This window comes from Typopeltis vanoorti, chromosome 23 (assembly GCF_054136105.1).
Source record: "Typopeltis vanoorti isolate ZY-2024b chromosome 23, IOZ_Tvanoo_1.0, whole genome shotgun sequence".
Lineage (NCBI taxonomy): Eukaryota > Metazoa > Arthropoda > Arachnida > Uropygi > Thelyphonidae > Typopeltis > Typopeltis vanoorti.
In genome coordinates, this window is record NC_143571.1 from 30761823 (window position 1) to 30783018 (window position 21196).

Below are 21196 nucleotides of genomic sequence, written 5' to 3' on the forward strand. Positions count from 1 at the left end.
TAAGGACTACTTAATCTCCTTACAGAAAAAAGTTGAAAAGATCAGATATTAAAATATTTTAATATATTTGTTAGATTTTTTTTATGTTCAACTTTTCAATTTTCTTTTCTTTTTAATTTTTATAAACATTGTTCACTTAAATAGTATGTAATCTTGCCATTTTATGAATGCTGCATCTACTTGACTAAACTGGAAGCTATCCACATCTGGTCTCAGACATGTGTGCAAACAAAAATAATGAAATTAGTCAAAATTTAGTAGCCTCCAATTTCAAACTGATGGTAGTAACTTACAATCTGTACTCACACAGGACTGTACTTATGCACAGGTTCACGAGGCTCCAGCTGAGGGTCCCAAAAATTAGGTCCAATTTAAGAGCCCCAAACAATGAGAGGGGGCCCAGAGCCCTCTATCACCTCGGGTCCCACCTACCTTGGGAAAAGTGTAAGTACAGTCCTTCACTCACAATAGCAAACAGGAGTATTTTTTAGTGCATACTTTGCTATACTGAATATCCTTTAGAAAACAGCAGTGTGACTTTGATTCTTTATTTGAACTTTACTTTATTAAAGTGAGTTCATTATAAAGGTATTTGCTATAGTGGGGACTCTACTGTTTAAACCAAAGTGCTTCATCATTGATTCTTATTATTGATTTATTGATATTGTTTTATAAATTTATGTGTTAATATTGGTTTATTACTAATTTATAGATATTTTACTTTTTAGTTTTTCTCTTTGTGATATTTTACTATCTTTAGAGATTGTACTTTTACTTCTGTCAGTGTTATATTTTTACTGTTGATTACTATTCCTAAGTATTGAAATTCCCTCTTGTTTTGATATTTTCTGCTTAGTTCCAATTTATGTCTTGTTGGTCATTTTGCAGTTATTGTTTCTGTATTGATATTTAACTATTTCTGTCTGCATAGAAGGATATCTAAGTGGTGTGTTAATGTCATATATTTTTCAGTTCTCATGTATATATTAATAGTTTGTTAAAAAAACTGATTTTGCTTCCTGTATAACTGCAATATAAGACAATTAAATTCTTCTTACATCTTAAGTCACAGATTACTTAAATACAATATATTTTGTTTTTATCAAAACACATCAGTAACTTAATTCACTTTCTATATGAAAATCACATAAGAAGTGTCTTAGGTTAAGTCATATTGTTAATCTAGTGAGTAAGGTCAGTAATCTGATGTGATTCTTTCATAGATTGGAGTTTCATACATTTGCTGTGTTAGGCCTAATTTGCATGTGCATGACAGTTACCTGTATTTCTAGTAAAGACATGACAGTCTGTTACTAAGAAGTTAGTTGTATTTTTACAATGTGGTATTGGTAACTTTAAAAAAAAAAAAAATTGTCATTCATTTATAAAGATGGAAGCTCATCAAATCTGTTTAAAAAGGAATAATCACCTTATTAATATATTAACTGTTTTTAATGAATTATTTTCTAGTAAAACTTTTGTACCTAGTCTAGCCATAAATACTGTTATAACTTGAACAGCATAAGCTTTTAATCTATCAGTAAACGATTTACAGCTTTCACACATATAAACCACATGTATATTATTATTATTATTATTATTGGTGACACCACCAAGGAGTACGAAGACTCATCGCAGGAGGACACCTATTGTACAACTCTCGGTCTCCACCACTACACCGAACCTCTACCACCAATCATCAACATCAGTACCATTTACTGGCCACTACCACCACCACAGCTAGTATTTTTTTGTCTGTAAATTGCGTGTGCTTTATGCGGGATGAAAAAACCCGAGTTTCTGGAAGAAAAAACCCTTCTACCTCCATAGGAGATCGGCTAACTCACCTTTGATTGAAAACTTCCATATAAAGATTCCTTCTGTCATGATGAGAATTGAACTTAGGTCTTTTCCAATCGAAGGGTGCAATGTACCGATGTTCTTCCAAGCACTCAATGTTCAAAATGTTCCCCTTATGCCTTCATGTACATGAAGGCATAAGGGGGATCTTTATGCCTTCTGTGAGGCATAAAGTCTGTGAGGCCACGTATCATTGGTGGCATGCACACAAGCCAATGGAAATGCTGCCCACTCCAAATCTGCCTTCAGGCAATGCTGGGTGTTGTTTCTTGTAAGCTACTCTCTCAGGCTCTGACCACAATTTGAAGTCCAATGGATTCAAATCAGGACTTCTAGATGGCCTGTCAGATGGTGAGATGTGGCCAGACACATTCACCTCCAAACACTGTTGTATGGTCTTTGCCTTGTGTGCAGGGGCTGAGTCCTGATGGAAGGTCCACTGTCTACCACAAAACAAGGTGTTGTTAGGGGCTGTACCGCAGGTTCTAGCACAGTGTCTTGATGCACTTCGGTGGAGATTTTGACCCGTTTTTCTTGCAGAAATAAATAAAACGTGAATTTTCCCCCACCCACCCTACCCACTCCAAATACATTGTTCCCCACCAAATTATCACTGATGTGGAATTGGTAACCTCTCTGAATCTTGGGTGCTATGGCACTTGCTGTTTGACCATCCTGATTGTTTTGGTGGTTAAACAACTCTCCAATAGTGAAAATTTTCTCATCTGTGAAGATACAGAGATATAACATCTAATTGTTATATCTCTATCTGTCGTTCGTGAACCACCTGAGAACTGCCTTTGATTTTATTACCATTTACTGCATAAGTTTTGTTAGGAAGTGTCCAGTAGAACAATAATAGGCTCTCTCCCCCCCCAAGTCATCATTTAATACAGGTGACATAGTTCTTTTCAAAATATTTGTCTCTTGCAACGTCACTTTCTGCATTCCCACAGGATTACAGCAGAGGCATGCCTTCACAGCCCTCACAAGCTGTTGTCCTAATGCAGCATGGTCGACCTGTTTCTGTATCATTATAATGGTTAGAAGTTTATTTTTCACTTGGTTAGACTATAATAAATTTAGTTTAATCCTTTATCCAAGTGTGAGCAAATGAAGTTTGCACCTGAAAGTATCTTAGGACTTGGGTAAGGTGGTACAACACCAGGCAACTCGTTGCAAAGGTGGAGCAAGCTAACATCACTCCTATCTCAGTATCTCCCATAATGCAAAACACATTTCGACCTTTATTGAGGTCTCTTCAGTGGGAGCCAGGCCCAAGTGGAGATACAAGGCAGAAGCATTAGCAAGGTCATCTCTACCTACAGGAGTTGCCAAACGGTGTGCCACCTTTTTATTAAATTACTCTGAATTTAGAGAAAGATGTTGAAAGTTTATTTTTCACTTGGTTAGACTATAATAAATTTAGTTTAATCCTTTATCCAAGGATGAGCAAACAAAGTTTGCACCTGAAAGTACCACCTTACCCCAGTCCTGAAGATACTTTCAGGTGCAAACTTTGTTTGCTCACACTTGGATAAAGGATTAAACTAAATTTATTATAGTCTAACCAAGTGAAAAATAAACTTTCAAAATCTTTCTTTAAATCCAGAGTAATTTAATAAAAAGGTGACATACCGTTTGGCAACTCCTATAGGTAGAGATGACCTTGCTAATGCTTCTGGCTAGTATCTCCACTTGGGCCTGGCTCCCACTGAAGAGACCTCAATAAAGGTCGAAACTAGTCTGGGTAGTGGCCACTTCCCTTAATGCATACCATTATACATATCCACAAGGAGATGTGTTTTGCATTATGGAAGATACTGAGATAGGAGTGATGTTAGTTTGCTCCACCTTTGCAATGAGTTGCTCGGTGTTGTACCACCTTACCCCAGTCCTGAAGATACTTTCAGCGTAAACTTTGTTTTATTTAAGCAAAAAGTAGAAAAGAAAAGTTCATCTCATTGCCACCCCTATATGGACTTGTTTTCTGGTAGAAGGCTGATAATAATATTGTAGAATGAATTGTAGTTTTTAATCTATCCTAGAAATCAATTTTTTTTTTTTTTTTTTTTGTCAGAATGTAAAATTAAAATAATGCAATATGTTACAAGTATGAAAGGAATGAATTAAGAGTATGTCAATTTGAATTCAAATGAAGTGAACTTTACAAAAACAACTACACACCATTGCACTTGGCCGCACGAAGGAAGACTTGGTTTCGAGTCTAGTCGGCGACTAGAGGAAATTTTTCGAAGCCTTTTTTTGACCGGTTCCCGAGTTAGTCGATCTCTGGCATAGGCAAGCGGGTTTTTCCTCCCAGAAACTCGTGTTTTTTCATCCTGTAAACTCAAGAAAATCGACTGTAGAACCCACATTATTTCAGACATTACATATATTGTGTTAGGGTTAGGGACCACGAGATGGCGGCACATTTGAGCCGTCTCTCTTCACTGCGTACCGCTTAATTAGTGATAGCCTTGGGCCATCTATCTCTGATTGGTACCAGTGGAGATTGAACTGCCCACTCAGTCTCCATAAGTTAGATAGGGCTAAATGGCCTCACCTACTCCCCGTATACGGGAATAAAAAGGCGTTAGCTGAATTTTTTTTTTTTTTTTTTTTTTTTATATATATATATATATATAATGCTATGTTCTGCACAAGTTCAGATAAGTCTTTATTTTTAGGAAATATTTGTGATATTGCTAATCATTATTGGGTTGTGTTTTCATTATTTTTGACTGTATTGTTATGTGTGTTTGTTTAATTGTAACAATTGTTACATGATATTGTTTCAAAAGAGTTCCATGTAAATAGAACCGATGTGTACAAGAAAAATGGCAGCCAGGACTTTTAATGATTCAATATGCAGGATCTAGTGCAATGTAGCATGTGTTTAATGCATTCATTGCTGAGAGTGAATGGCTTGTGATATGAGAGCAAGAGTGGGGGGAGAGAGAGAGAGTGAATCAGAAATGTTTCATGAGTGAGTGCAAGAAATGTGAATTGTGCTGAAAGCAAGAGAATTAAATAGCTAGTATTGATATAAGGTAGGATTGCGAGTGTGTTGCAGAGAATGTAGTGAAAAGTGAACGATGGTGTAAGAAATACGAATGAGAGCATGAAGTTGATGAAAGTAATTATATGGATGATGAGGTGACAGTATGAAGAGAAATAGCACAAAACATTAACCACAGCGACTGAGAAACGACTGAAGTGTGGTACAGCAGGAGGGAGAATGAAAGAAAAAGTGAATGAGAAAAGTATAAAAGTGCAAGAAACTGGGATTAAACAGAAATTATTGTATGGGGATTTGATGATAAGAGTTGTATTTAATGAGAAAGTGACAAAAGCATGTTTCCCAGGTAGAAAGATCAATGATGTTAATGAAGCTGTTAGTTTGCAGCTAGGAGAAGTGAAAGAGTTTATTGTTTTGACAGATAGCACAAATGATTTGAAAAGTGAGAAATATGAAAGAGTTATTGAAAGAAGCAAAAATGAAGAGTATGAAAGTAAAGATTTGTGTATGCTGCTTTGGTATGATAGGATAGAACTGAGAACACAGCTATGATTGCTAATGAATCAATGAAGAAGATTGTGCAAAAGGAATGATGTGTAGTTTATAGGTGTATGGAGTGAATTTGATGGAGAAAAAAACTTATATATGCCTGATGGACTAAATTTGAATTTAGATGTTGGAGGCAAACTGAGTCATCTTGCACAAAATAGAATGCAATGGAAGAATCATATCAAGATGGCATCAGACACCTACCCATGGTTATTGATGATGATGATGTGTTTGACCACCTCTGAGACATTACCACCCCTGAATAAATGAATGTGAGTGCAGAAATAACCGTGAAGAGTTAGTGCAGTTTTCCACATTTTAAATTTGAATGGGCTGGTAATGATATTATTCAAGAGTAATTGTAAGTCCAAGAGGATGTTGAAATGTATGTACACCAATGCCAGAAGTATCAGAAATAAAGAAGAGGAGCTTTTGTCATTGGTCAACTCATCTTGGCCATAAATTGAAGATATCAGCAAGATCTGGTTGAAATAGAATGATATAGTTATAGAGATAGAATGTAAGGGATATTGTATTTTCAGAGATAATAGAAGAAATAGGAGAGGAGGAGGGGCATTATTAATGATAGCTGAAGAACTTCAACCAACAAAAATAGAAGTTAAGGGTATCAGAGTGAAATGGTTTGTTTGAGGCTGTTTGGTGAGATTGAAGCCAGTAGAACAAAATATATTGTTGGTTGCTGCTGTAGACCTTGGGGTCCAGAAGAAGAATACCTGCATCAGTAGATTAGCCATGAGCACATGGCAAGCAATTATCATGGGAGACTTCAACTGTGGGGTTATAGATTGGAAAAGGAAAAGGCACATAGAGAATTGGAATTTATACAGTTACTAAGGGATAATTACCTGAAACAGTGTGATAGAGGGGACCATGGGTTTTGAGAGTCTTAGATCAGGTAATAGCATCCAAAGATCTGTCTTATAACTACAATAGCAACTCTACCAGAAATTGGAATTGACCATGTGGCCTTGTTCTGGAGGTTGCTCAACATGTTAAATTCTCAGTCAAGAAAGGGTTTATGTGGAACTATAAAGCTGGCAATTATGACAGACTTCGGTGGCAGCTTGGAGCAGTGCCATGGTTTAAGAATCTACAAGGAATTATTACTTCAAGGAGTCCATAGACTCATTGAGGGAGGGTACCTACTCTACAACTCTCCATGTCCACCAATCCACCGACCACCACCACTAGTATTTTCACAGACAATCACAAACATCCATGCCCACAGCAGGATTCGAGCCTGCAGCCTTTTGGCTGGAGAGCAGATACCCTGAACACTCAGCCAACAGGAATGGATGTTAATAGTGCACAGAAAGTATTCAGGGATTGTTTGAGAGAGAGGCAGTATCAGACTTGCATACCCATGGCCAGGAGGATAAAGGAATTAAGTGGATGAATAGAAATATAAAGCAGCATTTGCAAAAAAAAAAAAAAAAAAAAAAAACATTATGGAAGGAATATACATAATGGTGATCATTATGTTTATGAGCAATGCAAAGCACACGCAGGAAGGGTAACTAGTATGGTAAGGAAGGCTAAATCAAATTTGCAGCTGAGAGAAAATCAGCTAAGCAGGTCAAAGTAAATCCAAAAGAGTTTTTTCGATATGTAGCAAGTAAGGGAAAGAATGAGTATGGAAGGATAACCTTACTCAGTGCTAATGGTAGGAATGTGACAGTAGCAGAAGAAATAACGAGTTGCTAAATCACTTTGTAAGTGATCTAGGTAGAGACTTTGCAGTTACTGATATGACAGAGACTGATGTGAGAATTGAGGATGTGGTCAGCATATTGAAAAATATCAGTGAATATAATAGTGGGGACTGGATAGTATATCATCTCGTGCTACGACAGTATGCAAGAGAACTGGCTGTGCCTCTGACGAAGTTGTCTAACATTAAGTTTGAGCTCTGGCAAGGTTCCAAGGTACTGAAGGAGGATAGTTCCATTACATAAAGGTGGTTACAAGACAGAAGCAACAAATTAGACCAATTAGAGGAGTGGTGATTAAAGTATTGGAAAAGTTGGATAAAGGTAATATTCAGGATTGAGTGGATAGAAATAAGATACTCTATAAAGGTCATCACAACTTTGTAAAAGATAGGTCCTGCCTTAGTAATTTATTGACCTTTTATAATAAAGTGAGAGCAGAAGTGGATAAAGGAAATGGCTACACCATGATTACTGCTGGACTTTACAAAGGCATTTGACAGAATACCATGTGGAAAACTATCACATAACTTGGAGCAAAATGGATGATGGTGGATTGAGATTTGAAGTTCAGATGACCTAGCAAATAGCTCAGAGGATTACTAGGATGTTGAAGAACGCATTGACAAGTAAAAATAGGAAGATTATTATCCCTCTTTATAAGACTTTTAAAGGATTTTTATCCCTCTTTATAAGACTTTTAAAGGACCTTTATAGGATTCAGCCACATCTTGACTCCTCTCCACCACCACCTCCTGATACCCAAGAAATCCAAATCTGTTTTCAAATCCAAAACACAAGAAATTCAAAACAGATTTGAATTTCTTGTGTAACAGGAGGTGGTGGTGGAGAGGATTCAGAGATGAGTGACCATGCTGATGACAATTGTATGGATTGCAGAGATAAGCGTATTACTTCTAATTCAGAAAAATTTTATGAAAATCAATTTTCATTTTGGCTGAAATTTTTTTCATATCTTTTTTCGTATCCCATCTTCCTTTTCATGTTAGGCTCAGTGGCCTTTCATAGCCATGTAACTTAGCATTGTAGAAACCTATTACCTATTTACAATAGTTAATCCTTTCTGCATTGTGTGCTATGTCTGGTAAATTGTGTGTATTCTTCTGGCTAGTTGGCCTGTTTTGCAGGATTCAAACCCAGGTCTTCCCATCCAAAGGACTTTGTTGATACTGACTGAACTATGGAAGTTCTCCATATCTCAGTTGGTTATGTAATTTAAGTTAATTTACATATTATTTTAAAAAATGTTTAATGTAACTTTGTATAATATGCTATATGAAATTTGTACATTATTTCCTTTGTTAATAATTCTGTTTAGTATATGGAGTTCCTCATTATTCAGCACAGAACCAAGTGAGACAACCAGTGCAAATAAAAGAGGAGGATATCAAACAGGTATTTATATATTTATTTTATTATTACATGACACCTTCAAGAGTCCAAGGACTCATCATTGGAGGGCATTCCACTCTACACAACTCTCTATCTACACTAAATGAAATTTCTTAATGTTAGAGGTTTAATGGATTTTTTACAACACTCAGAAAGGATTAAAAAGAATTTAATACTTCCTATATTTCATCCTAGTCACTAGGACATCTACGGGGATTACAAAAATAACTAATGTAACATAACACAAATATCATACAATACTAAGCCCAACCACGTGGGTGACACTAAAGTCCTATCTAGGTGGAGCGCCCTCTAAGGGCGGTTGTAGGTGGCCTGGAATATAAAGTAGGATCTCTGGTGATAAGTGTTTCCCAAATTTTCAGAAGCTTAATGCAACCGTATTTATTAAGATTTGGTTGATTTCTAAGAGCTGCTGCTGCTTCTAAGAATAGTCTCTCTTTCTTGAATTTGCTGTGATGGAGCATGGTGGTTTTCTTCCATGATACTCTGTGGGTGGTGTCCAAGACATGGTCAGCCAAGCCTGAATGACCATAGTTGTGTTTACAGATGTAAGACTTGTGTTCCTCTAGCGGATGGATGCTGATCTGCCTGTCTGTCCAAAGTACGCCAGCTTACAGGAACAGGGTACTTTGTAAACTCCAGGCAGAGAGAGAGGAGGAAGCTGATCTTTTGTAGAACGGATAACGGTAGTAAGTTTGCGGTGGGGTTTATATGCTGTGTGCAGGTTGTACTTTTTTAGAATCTTGGCTATTTTTTCGGATGTGCCACAGATGTAAGGTATGGTGATGGCATTTTTAAATTCTTGTTGACAAGAAGGACCGGGAATGGGAGAGGAACTAATTATTTTTTTGATACTGTGATCGCTGTAGCAATTGGAGAGGAAAGTGTTGTGTATGTAGTTAAGCTCAGTAGTGAGGGCGGTTCCACTGGAACAAAGATTGTGGGATCTCTTGGTAAGAGTTTTAATAATGCCATATTGTTGAGAGGGGTGGCGGTGGTGTGAGAGTTTGTGAATATATCTGCCTGTGTGTGTGTGGGTTTTCTGTTTACAGTGAAGGCAAGTGTATCATTAGGCAGGCGTGTGACTAAGGTGTCTAGGAAGGGTAAACAATTGTTCTTTTCCTTTTCCATAGTAAACTGGATTCTTGAATGTAGGCTATTGAGATGACTGAGGAAGGAGTCTAATGTGTCTGGGCCATGAGGCCAAATAGAGAACACATCATCTACATATCTTAGCCAGATAGAAGGTTTGAGTGGGGCTGAGTCTACGGCTCGATTTTCAAAATTTTCCATATAGCAATTAGCAAGGGGGGAGAGAGGGGGGGAACCCATGGCAGTTCCTTCTATCTGCTTATAGATTTTGTTCTTCCAAGAAAAATACCCAGAGTTAATGGCAAAGGAAAAGAGATCTAAGATGTCAGAAGGGAAAACTTTTTGTAAGAGAGATAAGGTGTCAGTTAAGGGAATATTAGTAAACAAAGAGGAGATATCAAAAGCTTACCAATATGTCTGCTTTATTCAAGGTTAAATTTTCTATGAGGGCTTTAAAGTGGGTCGAGTTTTTTATATAGGAAGTGGACCTTCCAGTGAGGGGGGGGTCAGAGATTTGGCCAGCTGTTTAGACAGTCTGTAGCAAGGTGCATTGGTGGCATCTACTATAGGTCTGAGTGGGGAATTGGGTTTGTGGATTTTTGGTAAGCCGTAAATTCGGGCGGGAGGGGGAGCGGAAAGGTTTAAGTTTTTTCGTGATGTCGGGGGGCCAGGAAGATACTTTTTTAAGTAAGATTTTTAATTTTTTAACTTGTGTTTTTGTGGGGTCGTGTTCTAGCGGGATGTAGGTAGCGCGATCGCGGAGGATAATATTCATTTTGAGATTGTATTCACTGGTATTAAGAACGACTGTGGCATTACCCTTATCCGCTCTGGTGATGACGATACTTTTTTCTTTCCGTAATTTCAGGAGAGCTGTGCGTTGGGCATACGATAAATTACTTTTTGGAGGCGAAGAATGAGCAAGGATGTTGGCTACATCAAGTCTGATGTTGTTGGCTATCTCCGACGGTAAGCCACCGATCCCACGTTCGATGTTAACCATTACATCAAGCACCGGCACTTCCTTTGGAGTGACGGCAAAATTACGGCCGAGGCTAATTGCGCTGACGGCATCGTCATTGAGAATTTTGGAAGAGAGGTTTACTACTGTCTGGAGCGGTGGAATTTGTGATTGTGGTTTGTCTTTAATCAGGTTGTTATATTTCTTGATGTGTTTATTTTTTATTTTTTGAAATTCTTTCTGTGCGGAGGTTTCCGAAATGCCGGAGAGAATCGACCAAAGTTCAAAAAGTTGAAACCTCCGCACAGAAAGAATTTCAAAAAATAAAAAATAAACACGTCAAGAAATATAACAACCTGATTAAAGACAAACCACAACCACAAATTCCACCGCTCCAGACAGTAGTAAACCTCTCTTCCAAAAGGCTCAATGACGATGCCGTCAGCGCACTTAGCCTCGGCCGTAATTTTGCCGTCGCTCCGAAGGAAGTGCCGGTGCTTGATGTAATGGTTAACATCGAACGTGGGATCGGTCGCTTACCGTCGGAGATAGCCAACAACATCAGACTTGACGTAGCCAACATCCTTGCTCATTCTTTGCCTCCAAAAAGTAATTTATCATATGCCCAACGCACAGCTCTCCTGAAATTACGGAAAGAAAAAAGTATCGTCATCACCAGAGCGGATAAGGGTAATGCCACAGTCGTTCTTAATACCAGTGAATACAATCGCAAAATGAATATTATCCTCCGCGATCGTGCTACCTACATCCCGCTAGAACACGACCCCACAAAAACACAAGTTAAAAAATTAAAAATCTTACTTAAAAAAGTATTTTCCTGGCCCTCCGACATCACGAAAAAACTTAAACCTTTCCGCTCCCGTCCCGCCCGAATTTACGGCTTACCAAAAATCCACAAACCCAATTCCCCACTCAGACCTATAGTAGATGCCACCAATGCACCTTGCTACAGACTGTCTAAACAGCTGGCCAACTCTCTGACCCCCCTCACTGGAAGGTCCACTTCCTGTTTAAAAAACTCGACCCACTTTAAAGCCCTCATAGAAAATTTAACCTTGAATAAAGCAGACATATTGGTAAGCTTTGATATCTCCTCTTTGTTTACTAATATTCCCTTAACTGACACCTTATCTCTCTTACAAAAAGTTTTCCCTTCTGACATCTTAGATCTCTTTTCCTTTGCCATTAACTCTGGGTATTTTTCTTGGAAGAACAAAATCTATAAGCAGATAGAGGGAACTGCCATGGGTTCCCCCCTCTCTCCCCCTTGCTAATTTCTATATGGAAAATTTTGAAAAACGAGCCATAGACTCAGCCCCACTCAAACCTTCTATCTGGCTAAGATATGTAGATGATGTGTTCTCTATTTGGCCTCATGGCCCAGACACATTAGACTCCTTCCTCAGTCATCTCAATAGCCTACATCCAAGAATCCAGTTTACTATGGAAAAGGAAAAGAACAATTGTTTACCCTTCCTAGACACCTTAGTCACACGCCTGCCTAATGATACACTTCCTTCACTGTATACAGAAAACCCACACACACAGGCAGATACATTCACAAACTCTCACACCACCACCCCTCTCAACAATATGGCATTATTAAAACTCTTACCAAGAGAGCCCACAATCTTTGTTCCAGTGGAACCGCCCTCACTACTGAGCTTAACTACATACACAATACTTTCCTCTCCAATGGCTACAGCGATCACAGTATCAAAAAAATAATTAGTTCCTCTCCCATTCCCAGTCCTTCTCGTCAACAAGAATTTAAAAATGCCATCACCATACTCTACATCCGTGGCACATCCGAAAAAATAGCCAAGATTCTAAAAAAGTACAACCTACACACAGCATATAAACCCCACCGCAAACTTACTACCCTTATCCGTTCTACAAAAGATCAGCTCCCTCCTCTCTCTCTGCCTGGAGTTTACAAAGTACCCTGTTCCCGTAAGCTGGCGTACTTTGGACAGACAGGCAGATCAGCATCCATCCGCTAGAGGAACACAAGTCTTACATCTGTAAACACAACTATGGTCATTCAGGCTTGGCTGACCATGTATTGGACACCACCCACAGAGTATCATGGAAGAAAACCACCATGCTCCATCACAGCAAATTCAAGAAAGAGAGACTATTCTTAGAAGAAGCAGCAGCTCTTAGAAATCAACCAAATCTTAATAAATACGGTTGCATTAAGCTTCTGAAAATTTGGGAAACACTCATCACCAGAGATCCTACTTTATATTCCAGGCCACCTACAACCGCCCTTAGAGGGCGCTCCACCTAGATAGGACTTTAGTGTCACCCACGTGGTTGGGCTTAGTATTGTATGATATTTGTGTTATGTTACATTAGTTATTTTTGTAATCCCCGTAGATGTCCTAGTGACTACGCCGAAATATAGGAAGTATTAAATTCTTTTTATTCCTTTCTGAGTGTTGTAAAAAATCCATTAAACCTCCAACATTATGTCTTCACAGCACTTAAACCTCTATACACGAATAAATGAAATATCACTCGTGAGTAATCCCTAAAACTGAAATGCTTATGGCATTACATATATCCATGGAGTTTCTGAATCTAAAGGTGGCTTAAATAGGTTTCTGAACTTATCTCTAGAATCTGTGGTGAGCTATTTTCATTGTACATTTCAGCTTATTAACTTTTCTTCACTGTTAGCATTAATCAAAGTCTGTGACATTCTTTATCTCTTCCATTCAATGTGGAATTATGGAAATAACTATTGAAGCACTTATTTTCAGTTAAAATAACATTATAGTCAGCATTGCAACCTTCATATTATCATCATCAGGAATACATATATACACAAGGATACATCAAGATTCACTGTAGCAAGCTCTACATTACCTACTCTGGTTAAACCATTGATCCTGGCCTGACCTCTGATGAGAGAAAAAGAAAAGGCAAAAAAAAAAAAAAATTATAATTATGTATATAAATGCCATTGTGTACAAGTGGAACTATCAATAACTATCACTTAGGACTCAATTCCCTACAGCCCATTAATTTTAAGTTATGTTTATTGTCTGCAGATCACTGTTTAAATATTGATTTATATTTCTCTTCTTCCTGGTTTCTGTATCCAATAATATGGTTATTTTCTGTTTGGAGAACTGTTGGAATTCTGTGGTTGTGTTCTTTTATTATCGTTTTCACTAGATGTAATGTGGGTTGCAGATGTGCCATCCATATATTTGGGACTTTTAGAGCATTGTTCTTTTGAGATTGCAATGATGAGTTAGTATCTCGTAGGCTTCTATAAATTTTTGTTCATACCATTTGTTGGCACAATATAGGAACAGGATACCTTTCCAGTCATGGCACGTTTGAATTGCATGATTAGAAAAGGTCTGATTTTTCATCATTAAGGAATTCATGTTGATTATGTTCTTTTCTTATTAGAAATGCAACATATTTCAAAGCCCTATGTAGGGTAAGTTATAGGTGCACTGGATTTGGTATACACCTGCAGGGACAAGGGGATCTTTAGAGTAGTGGAGTAAACTTTTTAATTTTGTGGATGGTTTAAATATAGCCTTAATTTTGTATTCTGTTTTCTCGGGTATTCTCCTAATGTAGGAATCTTTATTTTTTAGTTGTATTTCGCTTGTGAAGAATTCTGTTGATTGTTTTCTGTTCTATCCATTCTTTATAAACATTTTGCTTATGATATGAAGCTCCTTTTTTTTTTGCAGTGCCAGAGCAAATTATTATAGTTTATTTTTGAGGATGGTGGTATAAGCATGTATGTATTGGGATGTGTGTGAGTTTATGGTATGTAGGCAACGAAGGACAAACAGCTTGAGGGAAGACATATGACAAGTTTATTCTGAAAAGGGGCATTATTGTTATCAGTTTCAGTTGCGAATTGAATGAGCCGGTGTTGTTTGTTCAGGTAGCTTAGGAAGTTAAATTTGGCAGCGATGAGACTGAATAATGAATATATTGTCAACATATTTATGCTACACTTTGGATTTAGAATCAGAGGTAATGTGATTTGCAAAAATGGGAATGTTATCCACACTATGAAGCACCTCTGGAAAGAGTTGAAAGCAAGATCCAACTTACTATAGGAATTTGCCTACTTTTCTTGTGGGAGGAATGGACTAAAATACCTGTTTTTCATCGTTATGGGGTTTTATTATAATTTTTGGCACAGTAGAACTAAGGAATTGATGACTAAAGAAAATTGCATGCTTATCATGATCAGCATGTTCTGGATGAAATGACCTAATGTAATCTTTTTCATGTTTTTCATCTCTTTTTTTTTTTTTTGCTATTTGCAAAGTGCTTTTCTAGTCTCTTTAACTCTGGTGTAGTATGTATAGCACTCATTGAAGCCTCAAAATTTCCAGCATTATACTAGATTCTTCTTTTTTTTTCTTTTCTTTTTTCTCCTATATCTTCTTGTTTGCTCTTTCATGTCACTGTACTGCATTCTGATGTCTCCACATACCACTTAGCACACATCATTACCTGCCATGTATCTGATTTGCTGTTGATTTTTTTCTCACATATAGAAATAGCATAAATGTTACATTGACATGTTCACACCAGGTAGTGTCTGCACTTGCATTAACCACCAGATAGAACTAGTTTTAGCATATGTATGCTGCTTCTGTGTTGGACATGTTGCATTTTCACAAAGCTTATACAACATGTTAGTTGCAACTTTTTTGGTAAAATTTTATGTGTAAAATTAGCATTTGTGAAATGTCTTGATGTTGAATTTCTCAAATGTAGTTTGAACTGATTTCAAGATATGTTCTCATTTGTATCTTTTTGCTTTACATAAATTGTGTGCTTTTTGCTCCAATGAATGCTTTATAAATAGCTGTTATATGTATTTCTGCAACTGAAAATTTGAAAGAGAATGTTAGGACAAATGTTCTTAGTTTAGCTACTATATATTAGTGCCAATCAATTTGTTTTGCTTTCATAAATGCAGCATAGAGTCTGTGGGAGGGAAGTGTTTTTCATTATGAAGTGTCATTCTAATTGTCTCTAATTACAGTAATTGTTGCCAAATATAGTAAGTAGACTAAATTGTCTCTGTGCTGTAGTTAGTGATACAGTACAATATTTATTTTATTTAGTGATACAATAAAACTACTTGTTTTTCTTGCTTCTTCAGTATAGTGTCTGTTGAGATTGTAACGTCTTTCACGGTATAAGAACATTTTTATTCCAGTCTTTAGAACCAATAGAACTAGTAAAAATGTATCTGTTCCTGAATAAAAATAAGTACTTCTACGTATTATAAGAAATGGTTGATCTACAACAAAATACTGAGATATATTGATAAGACAGAAAAGCTGCTGACAAATAAATAAAAAATAATCAATGTAGGATTCATAAAACAGATAAATAAAAAATAATTAATGTAGGATTCATAAAACAGTGGATAATGATCGGAAATTATTTATGTATCCTATTACTGTATAAAAAGTGTATAATGATCCTCAATAAAAAAAAAAAAAAGAAAATTCATAGTAAACCAAGCAAATATCAATAAAACAGAGAAATGAATACACATAACAAGCACAACAAATTTTACAAGATGATTTGCTGCTCCATCAACTAACATGTATTCCTGCCACACTTAAATGAATCATGTGATCAGCATTATTAGTTCATCAGGATTAGCCCTTTCCTGTAGTTATTTATTGAGCTACCAAATGCATACAATGGCTTTTTATTATCAGTTAGTTATTATGCAAATAAATCTCTTTCCCTCTTCTCATAAGTTTCTTTTTCTTTAATTATTATGCCATCATAAATGCACACATGCAAGTCTAGAATTTATGGAGTCACATGCTATTCGCTCCACCCAACAACTTATAGGACACATAATAATATCACATATGTTAATTATTAATAATTTGTTTGCCAGAAAGTATTTCTATTCACACTTGTTCTTTCTCTTTATATTTCCCATCCTTACATGGCTTAGTAATGATGGTTGACATATTTACACCTTTTAGTTATTCAAATATAAAATATAGCAATCTCTTTAATTATTGTTTTTTAATATATCCTAAAAGAAACACATCACTTCTCTCCCTCCATGCAAATTTGATTTCAATCAAAGAAGCGTCTTGATACGTGGCTTGTCTGCCAAAATGCAAGCACAAAATTTCCACAGGGCACAGTGTTTTCTAGTGTTTTCTCCTTTCCTATTGGATAGGTTGATGGCGAGAGAGAGTAACTTGCTCATTGCCATAGATAGACTAATCCAGAAAACAGTTAAAAGCTTTAAAACTTCTTCTAGTGAATGACTAGAATCTATCTTAGAACAGCCTACCACTATGAATGCAAATACTAACTTGTTCAATTACCCTAATACAAGATAATCATTCTAGCAATTGTGAATATTATTTCAATATTCACAATTCAGACTGGCTTCTCCCCTTCTCCAGCTTTACAGATCGTTCTGGAAAATCTGAACTCTTTGTTATCAGTAATGACTTATAATTCTTCACCAACCCACCAGAATTCCAGATAACCCTTATCATTCTCCTAACACCCTGGACCTTTTCTTAACCAGCCCTCCCTCCAAATATAATGTTCACTCTTCTCTTGGAAGGTATGACCATAAATTTGTTCATACCTTTCCTTTTTTTACAGATCAATCATTTTCACCCTTGCATCCTGTGGCACTACAATGGAGCCAATTAGGATGATCTTCAGGACTTCTTTGCCATACTTCTATGGACTGATTGCTGCATCTGTTCTTTGGATCCTAGCATCTGCTCTGATCTAATAACAGAAATTATTCTTTCTGGATGATTGCTTTTATTCCCTACTCCGCTCAAAATCCTTATCTAAATCCTAGTTCTCCAACAACTGTTCTAAAATAGTCCGATCCAAAAATTCAGCATACCAATGGTTCAAATCAATACCTCCAGCCACTCACTCACTCATACAAATCCAAAGCAGATTTTGTAAGGGCTAAATGCACTAAGCTTGTCTCCTTTTCAAATAGCAGTTGAACCTTCTGTTCCTTCACCAACACCATGGAATGCAACTTCTGTCCTACATTTCCATCTTACACATTCTGATGGTACAATGGTGACATCTACAGATCAGGTAGACAGCATCAGTTTTTTGTTTTTTTTTCCCCTTTAGCATAGTATAGACGATCAAGGCAGATTTCCTCCCACTATTTCACAAATTGTCCACAGTATGAATTTTCTGAAATTTCTCCATAAGGATATCAAAAAAATACTAAATACTAAATACTTTGGGATACCAAAAAAATACAAAAAAATAGCATCGCCACTGATCTAAGTCTTCTGAATTGTACTAAAAGCTTGTGCTCCAAAACTTACACCTCTCTTGTATCATCTCTTCAAGGTCTCATAATTCGCCTGGCATCCAACAGCTTGAAAACAAGCTTTAATCCATCTCCCCATCTGTCAACCATTAAACTATCATTCCATTGTTCTGACACCTCAGTACTCTCAAAAATAATGGAAAAGGTTATCAGCAGCCAACTTCTTTACTACTTGGAGATGCACCAGTTACTTAGTGATCACCAGCATGGATTCTGCTATTCATGTTCCACAACAGATCTCCTAGCCAATCTCACTCACCTCTGGATGCAGGCTGTGGAAAAGCTCAGAGGAACTCAAGTGGTTGTTCTTGATATTTCCAAAGCATTTGATTGAACTTGGCATCATGGCCATCCTTCCAAGGTACCATCTTATGATATTCCTCCTTCTCTTTCTGAATGGATTGTCAGCTTCTTGCTCCCTCTCTAGTCATTCATTTCTGCTCATGGTAGATGATTTTCTTTCATCAGATTTTTCGAACAGTGCTGGTGTACTCCAGGGTTCTCTGCTTTCACCTCACTCCTTCTCCTATACAACAATGGTTTTTTTTTTATCTCTAACATACGATCCTATTCATAGCTTTGTTGACGATGGTACTCTCCACTCCTCAGTTTCAAAACCTTGTAGTACTTAAGTAATTAATGTTTCATTAACACTGATATCCTTACCATTCTTCCTCACTTTTGACAGTATTTTGCTTGCCAACCAGGATCAGTTTTTCTCTTCTTGGGTTAAATTTCACATTTAACTCCAAATCTATATTCTAATGAGATCCATAGCCTCTGCAGCTTCCAAAAAGATTGGTAGTCTTTTTTTATTCCAAACAGTACTTCTCACCTTTTCAATTCTTGGTTTATAAAGTTCAAATCCACCCAACATTGGAATACTGTTCTCACATTTGGAGTAGTACTCCTAAGATCTTCCTTAGAATACTTATTGTATTCAGAAATGAGACATTCCCTTAATTGGCAACCCCTCCCTCCAATGCTTTTCAATAATACTGTTGCTGCATTGTCTTTTCTTCACTGTCATTTCCATGGGTACTGCTCCACTAAACTGGTTACTACTATTTCCCCCCCTCCCCTCTTTCTTCTAATCATGTATAGATTGGAACAACTGCTGGTCAACATCCATATATAGTTGAACTCCAAACTCATTGAACCAATTTTCATCCCTTGCCTTTATTTCCTATATTTCAACTCTCTGGATCATTCTTCCTTGTGTTCCCCCCCCCCCCCCCCAATGAATATAACCTTCGGGTCTTTAAGAAATGTATTAATAACTTTCCTTTCTTCTTTCTAACTACTTACCTCCACACACAGCACTGGCATGTTATAGATGCCTGGACTTCTCATGTGAGGCTGATGAGTTTTTTTTAAGTTAATATTCACATTTAACAGTATCGTTATTATTCATATTTATGTAATTTTTTAATATACTCCTTAGTCTTCCTGCTGAGATATTGATCTGATCTTATAATATTTTTCAGATAATAGTTTTCAGTTACTTTTGTTCATCTTTCTGTAAATACTAGAATCTGAACTATCAGTCATATAAATTTTTATTGGTATACTTATGTTTTATGCATTGTGTACTTTACTTACTATACTAATAATGCTAATTTCCTGCAGGTTGAAGAAATGTTTCCTAATATGGATAAAGAAGTTATCAAAACTGTGATGGAAAGTAATGGGGGTAATAAAGACCGCACTATCAATGCCTTGTTGGCTATGAGTTCAGAAAGTTGAACTACTCTGTGTGTTATAAGCTACTTTTTCAGCATTGTCAAGCAGAGGAGATTTTTTATGTAGTTAATATTTGTGCAGAATTTTGCAGTGAAAGAGGACTAATGTATTTATGCATATCTCTTGAATAATCATAAATGCAGCTAAAAATAGTTTATTTTATGGATTGTATAAAGTTAGTACTTTCATATCTCTTTTACACCTTTTATAATACAATTGAGAGTTCTTATATAAGAGGTTGCATGTGTGTGTGCACAACATATACCTTCTGAAGTATCATTTCATAAAAAAATAATCAAGAATTATTTTAAATCACTAATATTTAGATATTCAAAGAATATGTTTATTGATTTCAGATGTGTGATAAGAAATAAGAATGGGCTTGTTTAATTTTTAGTATTTGTTTTATTGTTGAATTGTTTGAGTTACTGTATGTGAAGGATAAGGTTCAGTGCATACACTTAATATTTATGAACTCTCAAAAGAGTATTTATTAAACTCTCACTAAGTATATTTGACATGTTTGATAATGTTACTCTTACTTTCCTATTTATTATTAATGACTTGTAGATAGATTGCATTTCAGCAGGGTACTTGGTTACTGTCTATTTTGTTTGTTTAATTATTTTATATATTTTGTCAAGCGGCCAGTATTTAGAATAGATCCTTATAATTACAACTTGGGAAAGACATGAAATATTGATGATCTGTTTGTTATCGTTAATGTTTTAAGGTTTATTTTTTATATATTAAAGTAATAGTTATGTATAAAGTTATTATTATTTTATTTTTTATTTTTTGAGAAAAATCTAAGTCATGTAAAATGCAGTTATAGACTAAACTGATATTTACAACTTAACCAAAGATAGATAATTGTGCGGAGTATAAAATAGTCCTGGAGTAATGAATAGCATATAAAAAGATCCTCTCTCTTTTTTTTTTTTTTTTTAATATATACATGTTGGCTTAGACACACAGGATAATCCATAAGAAACTGTCTTATCATGGCAGCTCATATTTGTTTCAAATATTATACAATGCTTCAAGCAGTTTTTTCTCTATAGCAAAGTTACCAAAATCATGGCAGTTTGAAAATAACTTAATAACAGAGTTGATACTGTATCCACTGGCACTTATCATACATTCAATGTGAGTGTTTTTGGTAACTCTACAGAAACTCATCCCTTGTTCTATCATTGATCACGTTCAGCTTGTCTTCAATCTTATTTCAGCTACTAGAATCCTTTGTTTCAAATCATACTCTTTTAATAGTGGAATAGACTAACTCTTTCAATTTACCAGTTTCCTTCTTCCAACTTTGGTGGTTGATATAAAAATGAATGGTCTTCAAGAACTTGCAAACTTGTTTTAATTAATTAGTTGGCTTAATGACCTACTGCATGGTGTGTTTTGTGAATTAG

The 21196-nt window shown here is 36.2% G+C and overlaps 1 protein-coding gene across 1 annotated transcript in view; it reads left to right on the forward strand.

The window, feature by feature from the left end:
• LOC150093729 (toll-interacting protein-like) overlaps positions 1-19912 on the forward strand; it is a 117176-nt gene extending 97264 nt beyond the window's left edge. Inside the window, exons 7-8 of the mRNA XM_090413073.1 lie at positions 8501-8577; positions 19662-19912. Coding sequence (XP_090269199.1) covers positions 8501-8577; positions 19662-19778 — 194 coding nt within the window. The 3' untranslated portion in view covers positions 19779-19912. The remainder of the gene's footprint in view (positions 1-8500; positions 8578-19661) is intronic.
• The last annotated feature ends 1284 nt before the right edge of the window (positions 19913-21196 follow it).